At 44.7% G+C, this 11,875-nt stretch overlaps 1 protein-coding gene across 2 annotated transcripts in view; it reads right to left on the bottom strand.

The window, feature by feature from the left end:
* Window positions 1-11,594, bottom strand: part of spag9b (sperm associated antigen 9b) — an 85,217-nt gene extending 73,623 nt beyond the window's left edge. For both annotated transcript variants that reach the window (XM_079493254.1, XM_079493255.1), the window contains exon 1: window positions 10,850-11,594. In XM_079493254.1, coding sequence (XP_079349380.1) covers window positions 10,850-11,149 — 300 coding nt within the window. In that variant the 5' untranslated portion in view covers window positions 11,150-11,594. The remainder of the gene's footprint in view (window positions 1-10,849) is intronic.
* Between the last annotated feature and the right edge of the window lie 281 nt (window positions 11,595-11,875).

Raw genomic sequence — 11,875 nt, 5'->3', positions numbered from 1 at the left:
ACGAAACAGCATAGTATACAAAAAGCAGCATAGTATACGTTTAAACAAACGACAGGCCACTTACATTTAACATTTACACAAGCTACATCTTTGATATCAGAAAACTCTGACTGATACATATTGATCCCATGACTGGCCGATAATGTGTACTGATTTGTGTGAGTTACGGAAAGAATCAATAGTATTTTGTTCTAATTTAACCAATTTGTATCACTGTTGGGTGTACATAAAAAGAAAATTAAAAACGCTTGCAAGAATATGTAAATATTGTAGACTGAAATGAACCATGAATTAATTGCAATAAGAGTATTTAAAAGGTTATAGGTCAAAACATGAAGAGGCTTGTTATAGCGGCAACATGAGGCTGATTTAAAAAATGTGGGGGAGATGGTCTTGGCCTGCTGGGAGAGTGTATGCAAATCTCAACGCTGATGGTCAAACGGTGCTGGAGATTAGCTGTTCACAGACGGACGGACTGACAGACATGAAATTATAAAGGTTTTTATTCTATGAGTGAAGGCCTATTCATAGTCTGGATTTTCGGTGGTGAGGTGACCACCGCTCCGGTGGTGAGCTGACCACCGGAGCTGAAATAACATTGAGCGGTGGTGAGTAAAAACAGAGCGAAGGGCTGGAGCGGTGGCGGTGGTTTGCTCTTCACCGCGGCTCGTGACGTCATGTTGTAGTTCGGTGGTCACCTAACCACCAAAAATCCAGACTATGTATGAGCCTTGACTAAGCCCAAGACTCGTTTCCCATATACAATACATGTGCACATAAACCTATAGATTATTAAAGCCTGTGTTAGACTTGGTTGGGCGTTCTGTTCTGTCGTGCACCAAAAATAGCCAATCTACAAGTTCACAAGGTGTCATGCTGAGACACATTGTGAGCTTTTAGAGCTGCTAGCGAGTATAAATCATGTGTTAGCCCTCTATAGCCCTCTATAGCCTAAAACCTAACATCTGACACAAAGGCACACACACAGCTGCTTATCATATGACGCAGGGTGGAGGTTGTGCATATGACAGCCAAACAGACAAAGTGTTCCTCCGGGTTTTTTTTTCGCGTTCTCTCTCTTTGCGATCTTCTTCCCCCAACTCCCCAATGTATAAATGCTCCCTTTGTCCCTCGCTAAGCACATGCACACAGACACACATGCCTCATGTGGCTCCAGCACAAGCGCATGTGCACACACACACACACACACACACACACACACACACACACACACACACACACAGGGATGCACTGTATGGACACTCAATTGACAGAGAGCCTGATGAACTGTGCTCAGTCTTCAGTAGGCTGGCTGGATATTACCGAGACATCTGGAAACTGTTGTCTGGAGTGGACGACCTGTCCAGCAGCAGGGTTGGGATCCTTCTTGTCTGATTCCTTAACACGTTCCCCTTAACCAGTCCCTATATGGGGTTCCAAATGGACCAGATTGGAACCAAAACATTGCACCCGTTATGGTGGTCCTTGAATTTAGGACAGGTATTTTAATTGTCTAGCAGACGTGAAGTCCACAACTTACCAGCTCCGATAGTGTGATAAACTGGTTCCGCAAACCGGTTCCAAATATGATAGAGAACCGATTACAGTTCTTCAATATTGGGTCTGAGTCCTCGGGTTCCAGATCCCAACTCTATCCAGCGTCAGGTTAATTGTTATGAAAGAACAAGGAATATTCATACTAACTCCACACAACAACCTTCGGTAGTTGTGTGTGTTGTTTATGTTAATTTACTCTATGTATTAATTTTGGCGGGTGGGTAATTCATAAATCCGGTTGACATGTGACATGGTTAGTAATTAGTATGAATGTAGTCTTGTGTAGCCAGACGGTAGGAGGCCTCTGCCTACTGCTACGTCTGGTGACATCTACAATTCAATGAATGGGATACAACTCTACTGGGTGCAAACAATTTGGACATTTTAAAAACAACCTCGTCGCACTAACCAATAGAAAGACTTTAGTGCAGTCATTCATGTTGGACTTGCGATATTACACCACACACACACACACACACACACACACACACACACAAATGATGTGTTTATGCCAGTCAAATTAATTAAACTTTTTTCAGACCCTGTCAAATATTCATACAATATTTAGTGTCCAGCTATGTTGTTAATCGGATGTTATTATATCCAATAACAAGTGGTAGAGGTGAAAAGAAGAGAAAAAAAAAGACCAATGCAACTCTTGCGCTCTGAGCACAACTCAGAGCATGTATGCTCTCTCACCTCTGTTACAGGAGCCATGTTGGGACAAAACACGTTTACACATCTTTGGTCATTATGAAAGACGTGCATGGGGGAAGAAAAGATCAGATGGTTGGGCGCCCACTGGCCAAGTGGTCCAGGTGCCACATGTAGCCTGACAGCGCGTTGCGTGTTCAAGTCCCGTTCATCACGACCTTTGCTGCATGTCTCTCCCCTTCTCTCTCTCTCCCTCTTTCCTGTCATTCTTCACTTGATACTATCAATAAAAAAAAGCCAAAAAACAAACCTTATATTAACCATCTGCCATTCTCGCTTTCTCTCCATTTAGACGCCACCTTAGTTGATCTCCTTGTATTATTTATGACCAGGATCAGTAGCAGGTGCCTTTTCTAAAGAGAGATCTGTTACATCATAACATTGTGTGAGATCATGCTGCCGCGCAATGAGGCGAGGACACTTTGGTCCAGAAGGAGCCAAAAGGAACTAAGGGGAGGGCTGAACAATTTCCTGCCCTGCCCGTTTCCTTTCCTTTTCTGGTGAGACGTACTAAAAGGACAGAGAGATTCCATTGGGTTTGTAGTGTGGGAAAATAAGGAACTTCGCTAATTCAATTTTGTTTGTCCGGTGAAGTTAATCTGTCACTTTGCTCGAGTGCGACTCGTTGTCACCCAAATGAGAAGCTTAGTAACCGAGAGCATGCTAAGGATTTCCACTCCTCCACATAATAAAGAGGCAATTGTTTTGCTGGCTGCAAACGTTGCAATCCATCAGCCGGCAACAATATTTCTCGTGTTGTGATACTTTGTGTGACGTTGCAGTGTGAAATGCCACCAAGGAAAGACAACTATCACTACCTTAGTCATAGCAGCCGGTCAGCAGGTCACACGGTACTGTGGCCATGTTACTATGCAGTCAAACAGGGTGGTGAGATATGAAGAGAATCTCAGTGATTATATGTGTGTGCGTGCGTGCGTGTATGTGTGAGTGACTGCGTGTCCTAGGCTCTGACCTAAAGTAAATCACGGGGCTCAACTTTTGCTAAGGCATGAACAACCGAACCACAGATAAAAGTCAGTATATTTGCCTATAAAAGTACTACCGTCATAACAGACATGTTAATCTATAACTAGGACTGATATCCATGTCATTGGGCTCTTCGTTGACTAGGTTTTGTTAGCTGAAGTGAATCATCCTGTTTTTCTATTTTCCTGCACAGTGCAGTAGTTAAAGGAAAACAATGTCCCATTTAAGTCTTACGCACAATTCTTTTGATTGATTGATTGATTACTTTATTGAAAAATACATTTTAAAAGGATCGAGTCACAAGAAAGCCGTTAGGCTTGTTTCCGTTGTGGTCCTCTTGGGGAAAGGGGAAAGGGGGTCACGATAAGCTCATAACGTATCAGAGGCGCTGCAAACAGATGGGAGACGATGGAGTTCAGTCAGTGGTCGAGTACCTCAACGTCATAATATCCAAGCCAGTAGGTGTGGTTGTGGTAGTCTGGTGCGAGTGTGTCAACAGAATCAACAGGTATCCATGTCATTTGCAGTAGGAAGAAATCCGTAAGACAGACTATTGACTGAGGAGGAGAGAACAATCTTGTGGCTCATCATGTCCACACATGCATACATGTGATGAGCACAGCGGAAGGCAGGGACAAACCAAGCACTAAGCAGGCATGTTGTCAGTAGTCCTGACAACATTTAAACATTTAATAGTCCTGATTACATTTAATGGAGATCCTCAGTACAGATGAACTCGGGGTGCCCCAGTTGCTCACATCAGGTGAGCCTTTCTGGTAATAAGTACAAGAGCGCAGACATGGCTGAGGGAAGTAGGGGTGCTGGCCATAAAGTATATAAAAGGAGACTGAACTGGCGCGAAGCTCCGCCCCCCCCCCAGCTATTCATGTCAGTGGAAGTTGCTCAGTGGCGTTTTGAAGCACCCGGAAGACTGCCGGAAGTACCGTCTCAGAACGTCTACTTCCGCATTTGACCACCAAATTTTGGTGGTCAAATGCGGAAGTGCAACCGAGCACTCAATGTTAAAGCCCAGCTGCACGGGGTTTCCCGGTCATGAATACAGGGTCCGCCTGTAGTCCCTCCTCCTACCACTAGGGCCCAGAGCTTCAACGTTGAATAGCCTCACTGGCCCCTTGGTGCTGGCTTGGGTTCGAATGCAACTAGAGGCTATTTCCTGCATGTCATTAACCTGCACTTTCCCGTTTATTTTTTAAATATTTTTATCCCACGATTTTTGTAACCCATTTTTTCATCCTGGGCGCTACACTTCCTCTGCCAACCTAGGGGCAGCAGACTGACCTCATGCTTCCTTCTATGCATGAGGAGTTTCCTGTCTCTCTCTCTCTCAATACTGACTATCCATAAAGGCAGAAAAAGCTATACTACATTTAAAAGAAAGGTATAGAGACCACGATTAATGCAGGTTTTTTGTGAGGGTAGTGGGTACCTACCCTAATGGATACGGGGAGGTACCTACCCTAATGGATACGGGGAGGTACCTACCCTAATGGATACGGGGAGGTACCTACCCTAATGAATACGGGGAGGTACCTACCCTAAGGGATACGGGGAGGTACCTACCCTAATGGATACGGGGAGGTACCTACCCTAATGGATACGGGGAGGTACCTACCCTAATGGATACGGGGAGGTACCTACCCTAATGGATACGGGGAGGTACCTACCCTAATGGATACGGGGAGGTACCTACCCTAATGGATACGGGGAGGTACCTACCCTAATGGATACGGGGAGGTACCTACCCTAATGGATACGGGGAGGTACCTACCCTAATGGATACGGGGAGGTACCTACCCTAATGGATACGGGGAGGTACCTACCCTAATGGATACGGGGAGGTACCTACCCTAATGGATACGGGGAGGTACCTACCCTAATGGATACGGGGAGGTACCTACCCTAAGGGATACGGGGAGGTACCTACCCTAATGGATACGGGGAGGTACCTACCCTAAGGGATACGGGGAGGTACCTACCCTAAGGGATACGGGGAGAACAAACATGCAAACTCCACACAGGACAAAAAAGCTCACTTTGATAGAAACAATATGCTGTGAGGCTGTCGCCTCACAGCTAGAAGGTCCTGGGTTCGATTCCCGCTCGGGGCGCTGTGGGTCATCAGTGCCCATACCCGAGGCGGGGTTGGCGAAAGGGCCTTTCTGTGTGGAGTTTGCATGTTCTCCCCGTGTCCCCTAGGGTAGGTACCCTCACAAAAAACATGCAGTAATCCTGGTCTCTAAACTGCCTCCCCCTGGCCAGCCGGGGCGCCTGATGGGAGGGGAAAGGAACTGGTTGGAATAACGTGTTCCTTCCACACACTACGTCCAACCAGGGAAACTCCCCCCTGTCAGGTGTAAAGGAGCAACTTGGACACTCAGGCATGAAGGAAGCACGAGTTCAAGTCCGTTGCTCTCCCCATGTCCCCCATATATGGGGACTAGGTTGGCGGAGGGTGTGTAGAGCCCAGGATCACATTAGATAATTGACACAGGGGTGAAAAATGGGTTACAAAATCGTGGGATAAAAATTATAAAAAAAAAAAAAAAGGATTAACCATTTGGGGTGCCCCTGTGTTTCACAGAGTAAGAGAGTCTATATAAATGAGGCTGTTTGCTGTAGACCTCCTTGCAGCTGACCCCAGATAAAGTCCACTGAGGGCAGGCCCTTTAATGCATGCTATTCCCGTCATTCCTGTCTCTGTTCACTCACTGTACCTGAAATAAAAGCATCCACGCTTTATGAGTGGAGAACCACAGACAGCAAATTCTAGGGCAATTCTTAAGCGCCATTTACACCGTGAGCACCATAATTAACTTTATCGTTCACCATTGTATTTGTTATAGTTGTGGTGTGTGAATTCTGCCATCCACTTGACTTGGAACGATTTTTTAAACTAAATTTTATAGTTATAGTGCTGCTTGACTGCTCGTGTGAATGGCACTTTTGTCAAGGACAGTCTTATCTTCCTCAACAAACTTGCATGCCAACACAACTATATCAATTGAAGTAGTTTAAGCCTGTCATTAGCATGTCATAGCTTTTCCAAGTCCTAAAATTAGGTATGTATGATGTTGTGTGTGTGTGTGTGTGTGTGTGTGTGTGTGTGTGTGTGTGTGAGTGAGTCCCACTTCAATGACTTTGAGTCATATTTTGCCATTTTTTACAAGTTGCAGCATTTAACACCCATTTCATTTTATATGGTTATAATGTGGTTATATTCATGTAGAAAACAGAAGAATAAATGATTATTATAACTAAAGCTAGCAAAATAAACAAACTATAATAAAAAACAGTACAGTAGTGCATCCCGTGGATGCAGAGGTCGTTGTTTTATTGCGTCCCTTAACTATAAACTATATAAAATCTCTGTATGTATGTGTGTGTGTGTGTGTGTGTGTGTGTGTGTGTGTGTGTGTGTGTGTGTGTGTGTGTGTGTGTGTGTGTGAACCTGCGCTGCGTCCAGCAGAGCAGTCAGTCAGTCCAAATGACCTCAGACTGGTATAATTAGCCTAAAACTTCCTATGGCCATGCCCTGTGATTCCTGAGTCATGAAAGTCAACTCTGGCTGCTACACTGGTGTGTCCAGAAGGCAGGCGTTAACCTTCTATTATGTAGTCGTCACGGTACAGGGTTAGGCCTATGACACAATGACACGATGATGACACAATCATACTAGGATACGCATACGCAAGACATCAGTCTTGCTTATTTAGACCTGAGGACGATTCTACAAATGTCTTCTAAATCATGATAGTTTTCTGAAAAACCTATGTTTCTATGTCCCCTATGAACCCCAAAAATATATGTATTTGGCCGCCGACCCCCATCTGAAAATATGCTGTTCCAATCCAGGGACCCCCCAGAAGGAAAAAATTGAGTTAAAAACGTTCGCTCTGAAAGAATAATATTCAAAGATTTGTGCCACATTTTCACGATTTTTCAAAAATAGCATCATTTTGATCCCACGATTTTGTAACCCATTTTTCAGTTCACCCCTGTGTCAATTATCTAATGTGATCCTGGGCTCTACACACCCTCCGCCAACCTAGTCCACATATATGGAGGACATGGGGAGAGCAACGGACTTGAACTCATGCTTCCTTCATGCCCAAGTTGCTCCTTTACACCTGACAGGGGGGAGTTTCCCTGGTTGGACGTAGCGCGTGGAAGGAACACGTTATTCCAACCAGTTCCTTTCCCCTCCATCAGGCACCCCGGCTGGCCAGGGGGAGGCAGTTTAGAGACCAGGATTACTGCATGTTTTTTGTGAGGGTACCTACCCTAGGGGACACGGGGAGAACATACAAACTCCACACAGAAAGGCCCTTTCGCCAACGCCGCCTCGGGTATGGGCACTGATGACGCGGGGGAGGAAACACGCCGCCAGCACCCACAGCGTTCCGAGCGGGAATCGAACCCAGGACCTTCTAGCTGTGAGGCGACAGCACTACCAACTGTGCCACCGTGCCCGAAAAATGCTTTTTGACAAGTAAACCAAATGGCAATGCCATGGGACAACTGAATTCCCATATGTACAGGTCTCTCAGGTAATCAATTATAAAATTGATAGAATTAGGCGTAGGCTGACTTGCTTTGAAACCGGTTATGCCTGTCACTCAAGCTAATGCTATCCTTGGCAAGTTTAATATCAACAGCAGAGCAAGGACGCGCACACACACACACACACACACACACACACACACACACACACACACACACACACACACACACACACACACACACACACACACACACACACACACACACACACACACACACACACACACACACACACACACACACACACACACACACACACACACACACACACACACACACACACACACACACACTATTTGACAAATCAGAACATGCCAAATGCGTGCCTCTAAAGTTCTTTTGACTTTTAACAACTTATACTTTTCTGCCTTTTTTCCAATTTAACTTAGTATCACATAAACACACTGATGGCAGAAAAAGTGCTCCACTTTTGTGTATGCACTACAAATTAGCACATGAATGGTTGAACATGTTCAAGGGTGGTATGCTCTTATTGCTCTACATGGTGTGTTTCTACGATTATATAACGCTCCTGAACATTATATGCAATGTATGTTAGTAGTATCAAGTTTTTGCAGTCGGTAACACATGCCATGATCCCATAACGTATTATAAACATACTTATGCATTATCTACTTATAACACTGTATAATTATAGACTATAAAAACTCAACTCATAAATACTCATCTATCTATAAATGCACAACGTCTCTCTCTGTACGTCTGTTCTGTTGTGACATCACCATATGTGGGCATACCTGACACAGAACTCCATATATCGGATTAAAGGGTCACAGAGAGACAGATACAGTAATCTCCATATATGGGCATAAAGGGGACACAGACAGATGGGTGGAACGGGTACTCTGACACGGGTACAACGGGCATTGCCGGGTGCACAGGGCATGGATCTCCAACTTCCATTGTTACCGACTCGGTGCTCTACAGCCGGGGACCCGTCTAGTAATTATAATTATCATAGTTATAATACAATAAAATAATTAGGCTGTATAATGTATTATAATCACTGTCATTATGTCACATTATGTCATAATGTCACTGTCAATCACACACTATGGTGTGATTGTAATACTATATAATGATGATTATACAATTCCCTTTGTGTAATAATAGTTCTAAAGCATCATGATGATGCATGAATTCTTATAACTACAATTATGCAGTGCTATGGCAGGTTTTCAACAGGTGGTCCGTGGAGGTATTACATGTGGTCACTGACCCTGAATTTAATAATGTAGGATTTGTTGATTTATGTTTATTATTTTACTTTCTACTAGTTGAAAAACCGTGAAGTGAATGACCTGGTGACCTGACCGTCCATGTAGTCATTTACTGACAAGTTGACAAGAGGTCGAGAAATTCAACAGAACAGGGGGGGGAAGTGCACCAGATTGTCTGGTTGAGTCATTAATAGCACATTATTAGTAGTCAATGGACCAATGGATGAGAAACAGTGGGATGTTGTATACACATGGGATGTGTTACAAAAGCACTAATCTTACCCCATATCCCCACCTAACACAACGGTGGTCCCCAGGTTCATTCTAAGTCAGGGTGGTGGTCCCTCGTTTACAATCAGTTGAAGGCCCCTACACTATATAGTTGTATAGCAACTACATGTTAGTGTAGTCTGCATCAACTAGATAACATTTAACAACATGCTACAACTTAAGGTTGCACACGGTGCAGCAAGATGAGAGTGCTAAACTATCACATCCAGGTGCACATTACTGTGAAGGCTAGGGCTAAATTGGTTCACCATGGGTTGCTAGTGCTACGAGAATAGTATAGACAGACAGTGTCATACTAGTGAGTGAGTGAGTGAGGGGGAAAGGGAAACGAGGAAGCGAACGGGGAAATAAAGAAGTAGTTTGAAAAACAAGGCCATGTATCATTAATGCACATTGAAAGATGAATAGACTAGACTGACAAGCCTGCAAAGTCATGGTAAATACAACTGAAAGTCGATCTGAGGGAACTAGATAAAAGTGATGAAAATGTGTGCATCTGTATACTGACCTGACGAAGATCTGTCAAGATCGAAACGTTGTCGATTTATTCAATAAAGTAATTATTTACCAAAAGAATGGTGTGCGGGCCCTACCTCCTTCCATAATTGCCTTATTGGCCCTGCACCCACTGTCGAGGTGCGTGTAAATAGGTATGCTCTGAAATACAACTGAAGGAACAGAAGTGCTGTAAGTATGTTTATTAATGTTTAGGGGTATATGCAAACAACAGCGTAATTTGGCTGAATCCAAAACAATGGGGGCACATCATGTTTTGCATCTATGACTAATATTATAATTGGGAGCAGGCTGAATTGAAAGCTGTCAGTACTAGGACTTTCACCCTGCATCTAGTCTGCAGAGCATGCATTTGCATCAGCAGAAAGCATGCAAAACCACATTGTGGTTTGAAACGCATGCCGCTGATGCAGAACTGGAAATCAAATCAGTGATGTTGCATTACACACTAAACTACAAGATTGGTGGAAAAGTTATTTATTCCACCCTGCTGCTGAAGGTGGTGGTGGGGCAGGTGGGTGGGCCTCTCTAGAGCAACCTGGGGTGAGGGGTCCAGAGTAGACTTCTAGGGTACTCCTTTCTAGGGGTTCCAACCCAGAGAGGGTGCCCCCAGCCCCAGATAAATGATTGATTAGGAAGAAAATTGACCAGTCTGTAACTCTCAGAGTTAAATGAACACTATTTTACTATGGAGACTTTGGAGAGTAGTCTCAGATATTTAATAAAAAGCAGAGGTCCTGACCTATGAAATGGGTGACCTGACCCACATTCAATACAAGAAGCATAATTAAATAATGTGTTACTTGACAGTGTGTTGTTGGAGCACAAATCTGTGCTCTCCAACACAAGTCGTGTGGCCTTGTTGTAGCAAAGCGGATGATCTGATCATCGTCTCCGTGAAGTGCACCAACAACAACAACACTTTTTTGTGCACAAAAACTAACCGCAGAACGAACACCCACCTCCTCTGCATGTTTCCTCAGCGCCTTCTCTCGCTCGTACTGGGTGACAAGTTGCTCGTTGTCCTCCTTCAGCAGCTCCAGCTCCACTTCGTGCTCCTGGTTGACGGCGAACACCGAGTCCAAGTTCTCCAGCACGGCGACTACAAGTGGCATAAGTTGCTTCACCACGTCCTCGTCGTATTGGCCGATCAGCCTCTCGAACTCGCGGTATATGGAGCTGGCCAGGCCGGACACCCGCTCGGACATAATCGCCGCGGACCCCGAGTCGTCATGGTACAGGACGACGTCGTCTAGCTCCATTCTCTTTGCTCTTCTTCCAAGTTCTTTCTTTCGTTCTTACTTATATCTTCCCCCAGCTAACCAGCTAGCCGCTGCAAAGCTCCAGTCCCAAGCCCGCCTCCTTGTTTCTATCCCACCAACCACAACTATATACTCTTTCTAAAACATGGTTCTATAAAGCGTACCCGTCCAGCCGCTGGAGTTGTTGTTAAAACAACTTTGTTTAGTTCCCAGACCGGAGACGGCTGAGTTTGTAATGTCTCTCGCCGCTTTTGGTCGTTCGTTGTAAAGTGTGTGTCGCTCCGCTTGGTCTTGGAATACAGTTTGTCCTCCTTTCCTTTCTGTCTGGTCTCTCTCTCTCTCTCACACACACACACTCCCAACAGATGAGCTCCTGTGTTGTTGACGGGTCACCGTGACGTCATCACGGACTAAAGAGAGCGGGGAGGGACACGGATCAGATGGAGCTAAATCATTCCCCCTGTGATGTGTTGTAACACCGTCCAGCGCCTATCATAAGATGTGGGACCCTTTAAAAAGAATCACACCCGTGTGAAGTGAGGGGCGCTCTTATCATCGTACATCATCTCATTCTGGCCCATGTACCTGTCTAAATACTTCCTTAATGTCAACGAAGTCCACAGTCCACACCCACAACACCCACAAGGGAGTTCAACAAACCTTGATGAATTGAACAAATTCTTGATGAATTGAAAATAGTGGGCCCTATTGTAAACAAGTGTAATG

This window comes from Electrona antarctica (assembly GCF_951216825.1).
Source record: "Electrona antarctica genome assembly, chromosome: 22".
NCBI lineage: Eukaryota > Metazoa > Chordata > Actinopteri > Myctophiformes > Myctophidae > Electrona > Electrona antarctica.
The sequence above is the reverse complement of the archived record's forward strand: the minus strand, read 5'-3'. Positions and strand labels throughout refer to the sequence as shown.